A 17,356-nucleotide genomic window follows, 5' to 3' on the forward strand; every position below is an offset into this window, starting at 1 on the left:
TTAAGTTTGTTGTGATCCACAGGTTCATTTCAATCTTCGAAAACTGTTATTCCCATTACTGCCATTCCCTCTGCTTTTTGTACCAAAAAAGATAAACACCCGTATTGTGGAGATGTCAGTTTGCAGCCTTAATGCTGTTTTAAATACAATTCCTGGTGATCAATTGTGACATGAAGAGATGTAGCAGGCTATATTACAATAAAAAATCACACTGGTACCAGAGTCAAATATAATGTCAACTTTATTCAATATCCTTACTTCCCTGTATGCATATTGTTACATACAAATCGATCTACTGCATTGCATCTTGGGGCTTAAAATTTGCCTGGCCACTGTGATCACTGTCCTTTCAATCAGTGTCTGCCATAGGTCATTTGTCAGCACACACTCCTTAATCAGAAGGTGTGTGTTCACAGCCCATCACACTTACAGAACACAAAACTCCAATGACTCAGTGTGGCACTGAGGGAGTGTGATATTGCCAAAGGTCTTTCAAATGATACAAGAAACCTGAGTCCTTTCGAATCTCTAAGAGGTTCAGAGGCTCTATTTCAAAGAGAAAGCAGAATTGTTCCCTCAATCAACCTCACTGAAAATAGATACTCGTACAATTGTTTGTGGGAGCTTTGTGTGCTGTAAATTGTTTTTGATATTGCAAGTGACTTTAAGGCAGATGTGTTCTTGGAATAAAAGATATGTTCTAGTATATAAATGCAAAGCCTTTTGCTTTTGCTGTCCTACGTGATAAAAACATGGTTAAGTGTGAGTCTACGTGAGCTATTTCAACATTTTAAATCAATTATGTACTAACAAACAGTACAAATACATGTGGTTTTATGAGAAAGAGGGAAATAAATTTCTAGATATTTGGAAAATTTTGCACGTTTGAATATAACTTTTTGAAAATGCTTCACTTTATCTTGATCTTCCATTATTTTGATCAGGATTGTTCAATCCAGTGACTGTCACAGAATGCGACTGTATTGAATTTCTTGCCATTCAATAAGTCAACCACTTTCCGACTGAACAGTCACCAAAAAGCCAGGCTCATGCTGTGATGCTGCACCAAGTCAATCTTATGAATATTATCCACATAATGATTGAATATCCACACAATATCCTATTGAAATAATAATGGCCCTACGAACCACCAACCAATTTGGTGATAATTTGGAGCAAACAAAGAAATGGTGGCAGAAGCTGACTATAATGGTTTATTTTTAAAATATATTTGAAACCCTCTTGAAGCTTCTGGCTTCTCCTTGATGATTGATTTGAAATCCTGCTGACTTTTCACAGCTCTGGTATTATTTAGGGTCAGAACAGATAAGTGAGCATTTGCTCAATGAAAAAATAGTACATTGCTAAGTGATGTCAGTGGATGTGAAAGCTGGTAACAAGAACACTGGATGGTTTAGACCATAACATTAGGTCATCTTGCTGTAAACTCTGAAAAATTTGGCAATTTTGTTGAGGAATACTAAGCAGTGTGTGTTGTGACCAGGAAATTTCAGAAAGTCATTGGGTCTGGTGAATATGTCCGTCATCTTCTGAACCCAAACACTAAATAAATCAGAAGTTTGACAAGAGATAAGCCCTGTACATGTGGACACTATTGTCCTAATATGCCAGTAAAATGTGCAGAATTCATGCATTAATGTTTTGATAAGAAACTATACTGTTTAATTTTCTGCAATTTCAAAAGCTGCATGGATGTCTATTTGTCACTATCCCATTCAAGCACTAGAAGGATAGGATTCCTAGTAAAACATATCACTGTGTTTATCCTTTAGGTACCGGATAGAAGTGACCGGTGGGTACTTGTCCAGTCCATCACAACATGCGACTGTTGTATCATTAGCTGGAAGAACAAAGAAAGCCAGGGACTGTCTGGTCCTGTTCATTGCGTCTTCAGTCTGCGGAATTGGTACTCGATGTTTCTGAAGTAAAGAAACAATAATTTATTTCACTTGTATATTCTGCTTTTGTAACCTCTCTACATTTTGTTTTAATAAGCCAAGGAGAGTTTTGATAGTTTAATGGACTCAAATTAAGAGACAAACAGTAATGTAAATCTTTATCAATGAGACCTGCACATATGAATCTCAGCCAAATAAACAATAAATTCTGTGTTATCAGCCATGACCAAGTGCAAGGTATATACTATTGAAAGGTTTATTAAATTTTGCCCACCGTAAATATTGATTTGTATTTTGAAATGCAGCAGGCCGGGAGAGATGATGCTTCAGTGTACCTTTGCGTTTGGCTTTTGCAACATGAGGTTGCTTATATTGAGAAGCCACATTCGACTGGCTTGTCTGTTAAGTTCAAATGTTTTGTTGCAAGGTAATGAATTATTTTGGAAAGTTTCAAAGCATCATTCCTCAGAATAACGTCACATAAGACAGTGGTCCCCAACCACTGAGCCGCGGACCGGTGACAGGCCGCAAAGCATGTGCTACCGGGCCATGAGGAAACGATATGATTTGGTGATATGAGTCAGCTACACCTTTCCTCATTCCCTGTCACGCCCACTGTTGAGCTTGAACGCACGTGAGGTCATTACACGTGCATCATCCATGTCAGCGCGGGAAGGAGATCAACTCCTCGAGCTTGCAAATGACGGTGGGCTGAAAAGTATGTTTGACATACATCTCTACTGGCATTCTGGATCAAAGTCAAGGCCAAATATCCTGAGGTAGCCATGAAAGCACTGAAAACGTTGCTTCCATTTCCAACATATCTCTGCAATGAATGCAACGAAAACTAAATTGCGGAATAGACTGGACATAAGGAACCCCCTTCGAGTATCGCTGTCTCCCATCACCCTTCGATGCACCGTCTTGTTGCAGGAAAACAAGCCCAGGGCTCCCACTGATTCAGCGATATTGGTGTGTTGCAATGCTTTTATATGTTCATATGGGGAAAATACATGCTGTGTGTTTAATATCCAAATGTAACTTAAAATGTTATGATGCTATTGACTTACAAGTGACTTATACAGTAATTGACTTATCACTATATTCATGTGAGGAAAATATGCGCTGTGCGTTTAATATTAAATTCATTAGATAAACCTTTTTAGAAATAAAATTGAGTGTATTAGCCACTAAAAAGTGATCTTCTATATTCCAGTTGTGATTAACACCCGCCCCCCCAAAACAGAATTGCCAAAAACGATTTGTGGAAAAAATCGGCACGTACACGCATGCGCAAGTGACGCATGGACATACAGGTGCCCACGCAAGGCTTCATGGTCATTGTAGTCTTTCTTGGGGTAAACACAACGTATTTGACTGCTACTCTTGTCCGTTGGCAACCCTCCCCCCCACCCCCCCAACCCTGGTCAGCCGGTCCGCAAAAATATTGTCAATAATAAACCGGTCCGTGGTGCAAAAAAGGGTGGGGACCCATGACATAAGACACATTGAGGTCTTTGGCATTGCTCTTCCTCTGCTTTGGATAAGCCCTTTTGCTGGCTGAATGTTTCCTCATCTTTTCCAACTTCTTTTTCATTGCATTGCCTTGCTTCTGTTTAATTACCCTGAACATTAGTAAGTTTCAAGGAAAAAAAAATCATCCAGCTGTACCTGAAACTTTGGCAAATCCTTCAGCTTTCAATCAAATTTCAGCCAAGTAAATTTCACCTTGGTTCAGATGTTTTGTTCCTGGTCTCTCATTATCTTTTTGCTCAATTATACATAATTAAATCTATTTGATATGATCATTATATCACCAATGCTGCATGTTTTCTCAACGGTAACCCTGCCAGGCTTCATTATCCACAGCTTATACTAGAATAACTCCCTCCTTGGCTGAACTTCCTTGATACTATTTGAACAGGTTGTCTTGAATGGAATTTGAGTAACTTGTATTCCATTATTCCACTATTCTTGATATGGTTTACACGAATATGTTCATCTTTGAGTTGCACATTCTGAAACTGTCACTGTTAACTCCTGTTGGCTTATCAGTCTGTTTCTTTGGACAAATAGCTCAAAACATGAAGGCAACTGCACATGAACATTTACAAGATGGAACATAGAACAGTACAGCGCAGGAACAGGCCCTTCTGGTCACAGTGTTGTGCCAAACTAGCTAAAATGTAAACCAAAAACCCCCAAAACGAATCCCTCCTACCTACACAACATCCCTATCCCTCCATCCTCCTCACATTCATGTGCCTATCTAAATGAGTCTTGAAAGCCTCTAATTCACTTGCCTCTACCACTATACCAGGGAGCGCATTCCAGGCATTCAGCGCTCTGCGTTTAAAAAAAAAACACAATTTACCCATCACACAACACACATAAAAGTTGCTGGTGAACGCAGCAGGCCAGGCAGCATCTCTAGGAAGAGGTACAGTTGACGTTTTGGGCCGAGACCCTTCATCAGGACTAACTGAAAGAAGAGCTAGTACGAGATTTGAAAGTGGGAGGGGGAGATCCAAAATGATAGGAGAAGACAGGAGAGGGAAGGATGGAGCCAAGAGCTGAACAGTTGATTGACAAAAGGGATATGAGAGGATCATGGGACAGGAGGCCTAGGGAGAAAGAAAAGGGGGGGGGGAAGAAGCCCAGAGGATGGGCAAGTGGTATAGTGAGAGGGACAGAGGGAGAAAAAGAATGTGTGTATATAAGTAAATAACGGATGGGATACAAGGGGGAGGTGGGGCATTAGCCGAAGCGTGAGGTCAATGTTCATGCCATCAGGTTGGAGGCTACTCAAACGGAATATAAGGTGTTGTTCCTCCAGTCTGAGTGTGGCTTCATCTTGACAGTCGAGGACCACTCGCATCTCTTTGACCCTACTCTCTCTTACCTTCAAAGCATGAATTTTGTTATTAGACATTTCTACCCTGGGAAAAAGATACTCCCTGTCTACTCTGTTTATTCCTCTCATAATCTTATAAATCTCTATCAGATCTCCCCTCAGACTCTGCCACTCCAAAGAAAATGACCCAAGTTTTTCCAGCCTCTCATCGTAGTACATGCCCTCTAAACCAGACAGCATCCTGGTAAACCTCCTCTACACTGTCCTCAAAACCTCAACATCCTTTCTATGGTGGATCGACCAGAACGGTATGCAATACTCCAGATGCGACTTAACCAGGGTTTTATAAAGTTGCAACATAACCTCTTGACTTTTGAACTCTATGCCTTGACGAATAAAAACAAGCAATTCCTTATGCTGCCTTAACCACCCTATTGTCCTATGTACCCACTTCCATGGAGCTATGAACTTGGACCCCAATATCTCTCTGCTCAGCAACATTGTTAAGGGTCTTGTCCTTAACAGTGTACTGTCTCCTTGCATTTGGCCTACCAAGGTGCAAAACCTCATATTTTTCTGGGTTAAATTCCATCTTCCACTGCTCTGTCCATATCTGCAACTGATCTATATCACGCTGTATTCTTTACCCGTCTTCTACAATATCCACAACCACCTACCTACATTTTCATCCAGGCAATTTATGTACATCACAAACAGCAGAGGTCCCAGCATAGATCCCTGCAGAACCTCCTTAATTATAGACCTCCAGCTCAAATAAATCCCTTGAACCCTTACCTCCTGTCTTTTACGTGCAAGCTAGTTCTGAATTCAGATAGACAATTTGCCACGGACCCCATGCATCTTACTGTTCTGGATTAGCCTCCCATGAGGAACTTCATCAAATGCCTTACTAAAATCCATGTAGACAACATTCATTGCCCTACCTTCATCCATCTCTCTCGTTACCTTGTGAAATAACTCAATCAAGTTGAGAAGACACGACTTGCCCTGCACAAATTCATGCTGGCTTTCCCTAATTAGGCCACTGGTTTCCAAATTGTCATATATCCTATCCCGAAGAATTTTCTCCAGCAAATTCTGTACAACTGACTTGAGACTCACCAGTATATAGTTCCCAGGATTTTCTTTTGTTCTCTTGTTAAATAGAGATACAACATTAGCCACTCGCCAGTCTCCTTACAATTAAGCAGGTCTTGAAAATAAATCATTTGTTAGAAACAGGATCCCACATAAAAGAATGAGGTATATGATGAGATATCCAGTTTCAATTTTGTGGGTTAAGTAAAATATAATTAGCTTTCTAAAATATCTTTAATTAAATCACATTTCTATTTGAAAGTTGCCTTCAGTAAGTCCCATATCTGCTGCAGGACAGTCATTTTGATATTTTAGCAATGTCTTTTTTTTTTCTCTTGGCAGTGCCAGCCACTTGCTCATCCACGTGAAGCACTGAAAATTGCACTGGTTAGATCTTAGCCATAAGTTGGGTGGTCAAGATTTGGGGGTGGGGGTGGGGGTGGGGTGGGGCAGGGGAGAGATGCCACGATAATATAGTGATCAGAGTGACCCTTTTAGAACTTGGGGTGTCAGAGTTCAATTCCAGCAACGTCTGTCAGTAGTTTGTACGTTCTCTCTGTGACTTCATAGGACTCCTCCTTTAGCTCTGGTTTCGTCCCACATTATTTGGTCGTTGTAAGTCGTCATATGATTGACTTACGGTTAAATAATTGATTTGCAGGGTGGCGCGGCTCATTGAGCTGGATGGGCTTGTTCTGTGCTGTATTTCTAAATAAATAACATATTGTGTAATTGTTTGTCCTGGCAGTGATAAATTATATGACCTCAAACAAAGGAGTAACAAATTTGTGCATTACTGAGTGTAGAACAGGCTATAATATTTACAGCCACTAACATGATTTTACAGTAACATGATTTTAATATTTCAACAATTCTTTTAAATTTATGTAGCTTATATGCAACACAGTATATGCATCCAGAGAAAGTTACTTTGTTTTCCCAAGTGGCTTTTACAGAAATGCTCACCCTAATAGCCTTGAGTCTATCAGTAAAACATTCTGTTACAAAATCTCTTGGATGTGAAGAAGGAGGTTTTTTGCTCCCATGAAGGATGGCATTTTGTGCTTTCTAGATATAATGCTGTGCTGGCGTGTGGCCAAGTGGTTAAGATGTTTGTCTAGTGATTTGAAGGTCGCTAGTTCAAGCCTTGGCTGAGGCAACGTGTATTGTGTCCTTAAGCAAGGCACCTAACCACACACTGCTCTGCGAAGACACCGGTGCGAAGATGTATGGGTCCTAATGCCCTTCCCTTGGACAACATCGGTGGCATGGAGAGGGGAGACTTGCTGGACTTCCATACAACCTTGCCCAGGCCTGCACCCTGGAAACCTTCCAAGGCACAAATCCATAGTCTCAGGAGACTAACAGATGCCTATATAAAAAAAAAGATATAATGCTATGGTGTTGACATGAGAAATGCATTCTCAAAACCGTGAAGAACTAAACAGTGACTCCTTTGCTTGCCTCTTTGGAAACAGATCTATTTCCATCTCTAATATCTTTATTTTTTCCTTTCAGGGTTCCTTTGACGACACTGACCTGGAGTTACATGTTGACTTCAGTTCCTTGTGGGAATGGGACTCGCTCTTGGGGTATCGTAACTGGCCGTTTTTTGGCATGCCATGGCTCGGCCAAAGAGTCTGGCTTGGATTTGGAAGCCGAGGATCTTGGAGCTCTGGAGATGGGTGGACTGAGGATCGGTGTCACGGCAGGAGACTCAGGCTCGTTGGGGGTGTGGAAATATCTACGACTGTGTGCCCGGAGACCCGAGATCTTTGAGATCTTCAGGTACAGAGCTTGAAAAAAGCAACGTAACTGACTTTTAACGTCATAAACCAGTGAGCTGTTTGTTATGTCCCCCCTGCTCGCTGGGAAAATGGAGACATCTCCTTCTCCCTTACTAGGGGGAGAGAGAGCCTGTGGTATGCCGTATACCAGGTGAAACGCGAAGTCTTTGTCTTTGCTATTGCTTTGCTCATGCTTGAGTGCTCGGCGGCAGGTGCTGATGCTTTTTTTGCCAGTGGGGGGAGGGCCAATTGTTGCTTGCTGCCGCTTATGCGCAAGAGGGAGGGGAACTGGAGGGGACTTTGGGGTTCTAACATTTAAGTGTCGTTCATTCTTCGGGGCACTCCTTTGTTTTTGTGGATGTTTGCAAAGAAAAAGCATTTCAGGATGTATGTTGTATACATTTCTCTGACATTAAATTGTACCTTTGAACCTTTGAACTTTGATCTGAAACTGTGCTCAGTAAGGGTATCAGAACTATCTGAGATATTGTAGAATGCTGTGTTGGATTTGAATACAATTTACATGTCCAATTCCCAATGGGGCCAGTTACATGTCCTAAGGGGATATTAGGGGGAATGAAAGCTGTTGGGACCATTCAAGATTCTTTAGGGGTGGCTGTAAGTGGCACCCTAACTTGAGGAAAGAGACAAGACTGACTGTTTATAGAGCAGGCTCATCCAAAAAAAGGATGTGGTACTGAAACAGAGGAAGAACCATAGGTCAGCAGCTGGTGAGCACTAATTGTCACAATGCATCTGAAACTCGGCAGTCTCATCCGCCCTTACCAACTAAACAGACATTACTGGGGGTGCATGGTTTAACAATCAGGGTGCCCAGCAGTTCCCCTTGACTTGTGGCACAGAATTAATTCATGCAATCTAACAATTGGTAAGTCAATTACACACTCTCAACTTTCTCAACATATCTACAATGATACAGTGCTGGTGGCAACCAGATGGTGAAATAGATTCTTCGTTCCATCCATATCAACTTGCTGCTTTTGTCAACATCCGATAGGCATTCGCAGTTTGTGTTAATTTATTATTTTAATCTAGCCCCGTTAATGATGGATAAATACGTATGGCATGATCTCTATGAGTCTGAAGGTGATGAAGCCTTGAATTCTAATCCTGCTAAGAAAGAGAAACTACAAAAAGTGCATCAATACAATGTTACATAACTGGAGATTGGTTTTATTCCATTCCCATCAGATCAGCGATGCCCCATTTGTCTTATTTGTAAAACTGTACTGTCTAAGGAAGCCATGAAACCTTCAAGATTGCAGGAATACTTCCAAAAAAGACACCCTGAAAAGGTTACTTACGGTATTACTTAGTTCCAGAAGATGAAAGAAGCATTTGAAAAGCATTGCACACTCAAGTCATTTGACAAGAAAGCTGATAGTGATCTCATTGCTACTTAAAACATTTCCACAATGATAGCAAAGTGTGGAAAATCTCATACAATTGGCGAAAGATAAATAATGCCTGTTATATCAGATGTCTTCACCACTGTTCTCAAAATGGATACCAGTATTTTTAAATCAATTCCTCTGAGTAATAACTCTGTAGCTTGTCGAATTGAAGAAATGAGTGAAGACGTTGTGTACAAACTATGCACAGAGCCACAAAAAACAGAATCTGGGATACAACTTTATGTGTCAGCTGTGTGAGACTACAAGGCTTTGCTAATGGCATATGTACGGTTTATCAAAAATGAAAAAGTTTATGAAGAGATTCTCTTTTGTAAAAAGCTAAGAACAAATATCAACAAAGAATCAATCTATGACAAGCTCAAAATATATGTTGAGAATGAAAGTATTCCAATAAGGAACGTGATTTCTTGGTTTAACAGATGGAGCACCATATATGACAGGTAACCATGTTGGTTTAGTGGCATTTCTGAAAAAAGAAATCCCAAGTCTGTTTGCAATCCATTGTGTAATTAATTGTCAACATCTCACAGCCAAAAATCTCAGCCAGCAACATTTTTCAAGCATGACTCTTATATTATCTGCTATCAACAAAATTAAAGGTGATCCATTAAATAGCAGAATATTTCACCAGTTATGCCAAGATAATGATGAAGAGTTTGAACACTTTCTTCTTCACATTGAAGTGTATTGGCTCTCAAAAGGCTGCTGCTTAAAACGATTCTTTGATCTTCATGACACTGTGGTTGAATTTTTGCTCAAAGTCAACAAGAGTCTGGAAACAAATTGAACTTCTACAAGGAGATGTGGCATACCTACCCGATCTGTGTGACAAAATGAACATTCTAAATAGGAAACTGCAGGGTGAGAATTTCACCTTAATCCAGGCAAAAAGTGCAGTGTACACTTTTATCAGAAAATTGGAAATATATAAGTAGAACATTGGGAGAAGAATATTCTTACAATTTCTCTGCATGGCAAGTATGGCATTCTCTTTCACAGTCAGTGATTTGCAAGAGTACTGCTTACATCTGCAGTCACTGAAGAAGGATTTTCAGAATCAATTCAAGGATTTGAATGATCTGGAAATTCTGGATTGAGTAATTAACCCATTTCACAGCCAGGTAGAAGAACAGGAAGAGAGCTTGCATGAAGAAGTTATAGAAATTCAGAATGATGAAAAAGCAAAAATGCTTCTCAAAAATGTCAGCTTTTGTGGGGCGTGGCCACACTTATATGAAGTTTTCTGGTCTTTGGAGAAGAGCCAAACTGCTCTTCATTGCATTTCCATCCTCCTACCTTGTTGAAAGATGCTTCAGTGCAGTGAACCACATACTCACAAAAAATAGGAACCGCTTGGACATTGTTATGCATGGGGACTTAAGGCTTTTGCTGTCACAACTTGAACCAGATATTTCAACTCTTGCTAAAGACCACCAAGCTCAAAGATAATAATCAAAGCTGCTGTACAGTGCACAGGTACTGTGTAAGCTAGGTTTAAAGAAAAATAAAAATTTCAAGCAGAATAATTTTTCTCATTTGGTAGACATGTTTTTGCACTATGGGGCACTGGAAAGTATATTGTGCCTGAGAGGGGCGTTGGCAAGTATGAAGATGCTTTGGGGGGTATTGTGCTAAAGAAGGTTGAGAAACACTAATGTAAATGTTTCCAGAACTGTCAAGAGTGTAGTAATTTTTCAAGGAAATTCCCAGGCATTTTCTTGCTGAGTTAGTTTAACAGTGAATATCATAGAATATTTTTCATTCATCACTTTGCCAGATGACTCTGTGACAACCAGAATATTAATTTGCTAGTTGCCAATGTTCATTTCAACCTGTTGTCAGGGGCTTTGATGAATATAATGCAGAGGAAATGCATTCAGAGGATCAGAGCGGTTGCTGTGGACTTCTGCCTGGTAAGCTGTGATGCATTGTACTTCCTGAATAATCAATACTCGAAGAAATGGACTAGTTACCTCTAACAGGGTATTCTGCTTTGTAAGTTCACCTCCCATCATAATCAATCCACTGTTCTGATTCTGCTACCTAAATAAGACTAGTCATGTTCTCAGTTCCCCTCCACCACCGCTCTCCTCTACCTAGGGGAACTTGTCCTCGCTCTAAATAATTTCTCCTTTGGCTCCTCCCACTTCCTTCAAACAAAAGGTGCAGCATGGGCACTGACATGGGTCCCAGCTATGCCTGCCTGTTTGTCAGCTATGTGGAACAGTCTATGTTCCAAACCTACGCTGGTGACCGTCCCGCACTTTTCCTATGCTACATTAATGATTGCTTTGGTGCTGCTTCCTGTACCCTTGTTGAACTCATGACTTCATCCACTTTGCTTCCAACTTCCACCCTGCCCTTAAATTTACCTGGTCCATTTCCGACACCTCCCTCCACTTTTTCGATCTCACTGTCTCTATTTCCGGAGACAGCTTATCCACCGATGTCTATTATAAACCCACGGACTCTCACAACTACCTGGACTATACCTCATCCCACGCTGTTTTTTGTAAAAAAACGCCATCCCCTTCTCTCAATCCCTCCGTCTCCGCCGTATCTGCTCTCAGGATGAGGCTTTTCATTCTAGAAAGAAGGGGATATCCTCGTTTTTCAAAGAAAGGGCTTCCCTTCATCCACCATCAATGCTGCCTTCAACTGCTTCTCTTCCATTTCCCATTCCCATTCCAATATGTCCATCCATCGCCTCCTCCACTGTTGTGATGGGGCTACACTTAGGTTGGAGGGATAAAACCTTATATTCCATTTGGGTAGCCTCCAACCTGATGGCATGAACATCAATTTCTCAAACTTCCGGTAATGTCCCCCAACCTCCCTTCCTTCACCATTTCCCATCCCCTTTCCCCCATCTCACCTTATCTCCTTGCCCACCTAATACCTCCCACAGGTGCTCGTCCCCCCTTTTCTTTCTTCCATGGTGTTCTGTTTCTTTCACCGATCAACTTCCCAGCTTTTTAGTTCATCCTTCCCCCTCCAGGTTTCACCTATCATCTTGTGTTTTTCTCTCTCCTCCTCCCACCTTTTAAATCTACTCCTCAACTTTTTTCTCCAGTCCTGCTGAAGGGTTTCAGTCCGAAACATTGACTGTACTCTTTTCCAAGATGCTACCTGGCCTGTTGAGTTCCTCCAGCATTTTGTGTGTGTTGCCACTGTTCTCTATGCTTGGTTTTTAGCTGAAGAAAGCTTCAGCCCTGAAATTATCTTCTCTTCTGATCATATACTTCCATTTGTCCTAGCAGGCAGTTGCATCCAAGTAGAAAATTTGAGTTGAAATTAAAAAGTAATTTCCAAAGACTTGACCAGTTAATCTAAGGGAAAAGCTTTTCTCTGTCTGTAAAGGAGTGACTAAATTTCAATCAGTCCATACAGATACATCTCAATGAAGAGAAGATGTTTTAAAAGTTAATCAATGAAATGAATTCATAAAAACTTGCTACAATAATATCAATTCTCTCATGATTGCAATTACTTTGATTGCAATAAAATGACGGTTGTGACTCACTGTGGAAATCCACCTGTCAGATGTCCACCTCTGCAGAATATTGGCGATGTTGAAAAGAACTGTATTTGGAATGTAGGGAACAGTGATATATTGGCCAGACCTGGACTTAACCTGGAACACAAATGTTTAAAACTAGTTAAACAGCAGCAGTAACCACTTTTATCTTTTCCATTTCTGCTGCCAAATAAAAAACTATAACTTCGTTTTTTTCTCCACACATACTGCCTTATCTGATCATTCCTGAAATTTCTGGATTAAATTTTCCTGTTTACTTATGCCTCAGAGTGACCAGGTTTTCGTCAAAGTATATACGAACAGATTCGATATTTGGAGAGGAAAACGAAATATGTTGCAAAGTAGGGATATTAACTGACACATCAGAAGTGATAGGGCACTAACATAATCAATGCAGGAAATAACTATTCCAATAATCTTTTACGTATCTTCACCCACCTTCCCCCTCAACTGGTTTCACCTATCTCCTGCCAGCTTCTACTCCTTCCCTTCCTCCCACCTTTTTACTCTGGTCTCTTCTCCCTTCCTTTCTAATCCTGATGAAGGGTCTTAGCCTGAATCACTGGGGGAGAGCAGGGTCAGGTTAGTGTTTATGGGCAGGGACGTGGATCAGTTTGAGGACAGGACATAGTTGAACCCTCTGCTCCACACTACATGTTCCATGTTTGAAAGGCCGTGATGTGGATTTGTGAAGAAGGACAGGCACAGTTTAACCCTCTGCACCATGCTTAAAGGTCAGTGATGAGGGCAGGTGCCGAAGGAGATTCGTGGATGTTGGGCTGTCCCAGGTGGTTGGGTCCTGGGATTAGATGTCTGTGCAAGCAGGAGGACTGATTTGTTGGCACTCCCAAATGTTCAAGCCTGAAGTTTGTAGTTCCATCATTGGCTAGTCCAGGGTTTGATATCCAAGAATGAAGCCCAAGAGTCAGTCGGAAGTCTGGAAGTTGAAGTCTGATGGCCGAAGCACGGCTTGCCCTGGGGTAGGCAGACAGTCCGTGTCTCAGGGTGGGAGGGATTTGACTCACCGTTGTTTTGGTGTTTGTTGTGTTCTGTGTTGTTCTCTCAAGCATTGTGGGCGTAGAATGTTGGTACAAGAAGGTGTGGCGAGACTTGCGGGCTGCCCCCAGCACATCCTTAGGTTGTTGGTTGTTAACACAAAGGACACATTTTCACTGTATGTTTGCTTTGCTGAATGCTGAGATATTGTGGAATGAGTGACCTTTAGGACAAAGGCTATCTAATGCACTTTAAATCTTGGTCCTTGATCTTTAAACACTTGTTGATTCACCATGGGCAATGAAGTCAACACATCTTTCTGGATGCTCCAGAGCACCTTAGCCACCCAGCTCTTCATTGGTTATAGTCATAGTCATAGTCATACTTTATTGATCCTGGGGGAAATTGGTTTTCATTACAGTTGCACCATAAATAATTAAGTAGTAATAAAACCATAAATAATTAAATAGTGATATGTAAATTATGCCAGGAAATAAGTCCAGGACCAGCCTATTGGCTCAGGGTGTCTGACCCTCCAAGGGAGGAGTTGTAAAGTTTGATGGCCACAGGCAGGAATGACTTCCTATGACGCTCTGTGTTGCATCTCGGTGGAATGAGTCTCTGGCTGAACGTACTCCTGTGCCCAACCAGTACATTATGTAGTGGATGGGAGACATTCTCCAAGATGGCATGCAACTTTGTCAGCATCCTCTTTTCAGACACCACCGTCAGAGAGTCCAGTTCCAACCCCACAACATCACTGGCCTTATGAATGAGTTTGTTGATTCTGTTGGTGTCTGCTACCCTCAGCCTGCTGCCTCAGCACACAACAGCAAACATGATCGCACTGGCCACCACAGACTCGTAGAACATCCTCAGCATTGTCCAACAGATGTTAAAGGATCTCAGTCTCCTCAGGAAATAGAGACGGCTCTGACCCTTCTTGTAGACAGCCTCAGTGTTCTTTGACCAGTCCAGTTTATTGTCAATTCGTATCCCCAGGTATTTGTAATCCTCCACCATGTCCACACTGACCCCCTGGATGGAAACAGGGGTCACCGGTGCCTTAGCTCTCTTCAGGTCTACCACCAGCTCCTTAGTCTTTTTCACATTAAGCTGCAGATAATTCTGCTCACACCATGTGACAAAGTTTCCTACTGTAGCCCTGTACTCAGCCTCATCTCCCTTGCTGATGCATCCAACTATGGCAGAGTCATCAGAAAACTTCTGAAGATGACAAGACTCTGTGCAGTAGTTGAAGTCCGAGGTGTAAATGGTGAAGAGAAAGGGAGACAAGACAGTCCCCTGTGGAGCCCCAGTGCTGCTGATCACTCTGTCGGACACACAGTGTTGCAAGCACACATACTGTGGTCTGCCAGTCGGGTAATCAAGAATCCATGATACCAGGGAAGCATCCACCTGCATCGCTGTCAGCTTCTCCCCCAGCAGAGCAGGGCGGATGGTGTTGAACACACTGGAGAAGTCAAAAAACATGAGCCTCACAGTGCTCGCTGGCTTGTCCAGGTTGGCGTAGACATGGTTCAGCGGGTAGACGATGGCATCCTCAACTCCTAGTTGGGGCTGGTAGGTGAACTGGAGGGGATCTAAGTGTGGCCTAACCATAGGCCGGAGCAGCTCCAGAACACGTCTCTCCAGGGTCTTCATGATGTGGGAGGTCAATGCCACCAGTCTGTAGTCATTGAGGCCGCTGGGGCGCGGCGTCTTCGGCACAGGGACGAGGCAGGACGTCTTCCACAGCACAGGAACCCTCCGGAGCCTCAGCCTCAGGTTGAAGACATGGCGAAGTACTCCACATAGCTGAGGTGCACAGGCTTTGAGGACCCTGGTACTGACACCATCCGGTCCTGCAGCCTTGCTTGGGTTGAGACGTTTCAGCTGTCTTTTCACCTGTTCCGCTATGAAGCCCACCGTGGTGGTTTCGTGTGGGGAAGGGGTATAGTCACGAGAGCAGGGTCGGGGACTGTGAGGAGGGGTAGGAGGGGAGAATGGAATATGTGTTGGTTGGGGGCCGACAACAGATGACTCATGTGGGTGATGGGCAGGGGACACAATGTCAAATCTGTTAAAGAACAGGTTAAGTTTGTTGGCCCTGTCCACACTGCCTTCAGCTCCTCTGTTGCTAGTTTTCCAGAACCCAGTGATGGTCCTCACCCCACTCCAGACCTCTCTCATGTTGTTCTGCTGGAGTTTCCACTCAAGCTTCCTCCTATACCTGTCTTTAGCCTCCCTGATCCTGGCTATGTGTGGATGAGAAAAAGACTTATGTCGTCCAAGAGAAGAACAGCTCTCTTGTTGGGCCCTGAACTACAAAATTGATGATTCTGATCTACTTTCAGGCCCTTCAGCTGTTGTCTTCTTGGAAGTGTGCTGGATCAACACTTGAAGGTTATGAATATATATGCACAATAGGGAAAGCTTTAGGCGATGCCATGTTTAATTTAGTAATTTGTTGTAAATAGAGTAATAATGGAAACCGAATGAAGATTTACAATTACCTCCAATCCTCCACTTTTATCTTGAAAAAGTAGAGTGAATGTTCCATAATCAGAATGTTCTCCACATCGTGTCTGATTTCCCTTCAGAGAGTATTTCTGTATTGGTGGGTAGTATGCAGCTCTCAAGGTTGTCGGATTTGCTTTATCTTTAAGAAATTACATAATAGATGTTATAATTTTTTTCTGAAATGCAGAATTATCTTTCAAAGGAAAACCTTCTCTATTAATGTAGAGATCTCTATGGGCGTAGACTATTTTCTAAATGGAGAGAAAATTCAAAAATCTGAGGTGAATACGGACTTCTTTGGAGTCCTTGGCAGGGTTCCCTAAAGGTTAATTTGCAGGTGAATCAGTGGTGAGGAAGACAAATGCAATGTTCAGGCAAATGCATTCATTTTGAGATGACTGGAATATAAAAGGAAGCATGTAATGTTGAGGCCTCATAAAGCATGGGTGAGGCCGTACTTAAGATATTGTGAGCAGTTTTGGGCTGCTTCTCTAAGAAAGGATGTGCTGACATTGGAGAGGGTTCAAAGGAGGTTCACAGAAATGATTCTGGGATTGAAAGGTTTATCCTATGAGGAGTGTTTGATGTCTCTGGGCTACTCACTGGGATTCAGAAGAATGAACGGTGATCTCATTGAAAGTTATCGAATGTTGAAAGGACTGTATAAAGTGGATGTGGAGAGGATGTTTACTTTGGTGGGTGAGTCAAAGACCACAGGACATAGCGTGAGAATAGAGGAGCGTCTTTTTAGAATGGAGAAGAGTAGTGATTTCTCAAGCCAAAGAGTGTTGAATCTGTAGAATTTGTTGCCACAGATTCTGGATTAGTCAGGGCACAAATGGATATGGGAAAAAGGCAGGAGATTGGGGCTGAAAGGCAAAATGAATCAACCATAATGAAATGGTAGAGCAGACTTGATGGGCGAAATGGCCTAATTCTGTTCCTCGATCTTATGCTTTTAGCCACTGGCAACCAGAATAGAGGTATTATTTCCAACTGTTTGATTTCCTGTTTGATCACTGATGTAAAGAAACAATTTATTGTTATACCATGGCAGCATAGTGGTTAACATGATACTATTACGGCTGGGGACGTCCGAGTTCAGATTTCAATTCCAATATCGTCTGTAAGGTGTCTGTACATCCTATCCATGGAATGCGTACATTCTTGTTGGGTACTCCAGTTTCTTCCCACAGTCCAAAGAC

At 42.1% G+C, this 17,356-nt stretch overlaps 1 protein-coding gene across 4 annotated transcripts in view; it reads right to left on the bottom strand.

Annotated features, from left to right (window-relative positions):
* Positions 1-226: 226 nt before the first annotated feature.
* The window catches only part of LOC134353696 (uncharacterized), a 30,408-nt gene continuing 13,278 nt past the window's right edge, over positions 227-17,356 (bottom strand). For 2 of the 4 annotated variants that reach the window (XM_063061957.1, XM_063061956.1), the window contains exons 6-8: positions 16,145-16,290; positions 12,618-12,728; positions 6,282-7,243 (exon numbers count right to left, since the gene is read on the bottom strand). In XM_063061957.1, coding sequence (XP_062918027.1) covers positions 7,046-7,243; positions 12,618-12,728; positions 16,145-16,290 — 455 coding nt within the window. In that variant the 3' untranslated portion in view covers positions 6,282-7,045. Of the gene's footprint in view, positions 1,941-6,281; positions 7,244-12,617; positions 12,729-16,144; positions 16,291-17,356 lie in introns of those variants that run through there. The other 2 variants (XM_063061958.1, XM_063061955.1) reach the window with 2 other exon arrangements.

This window comes from Mobula hypostoma, chromosome 11, assembly GCF_963921235.1.
Source record: "Mobula hypostoma chromosome 11, sMobHyp1.1, whole genome shotgun sequence".
Classification (NCBI taxonomy): domain Eukaryota; kingdom Metazoa; phylum Chordata; class Chondrichthyes; order Myliobatiformes; family Myliobatidae; genus Mobula; species Mobula hypostoma.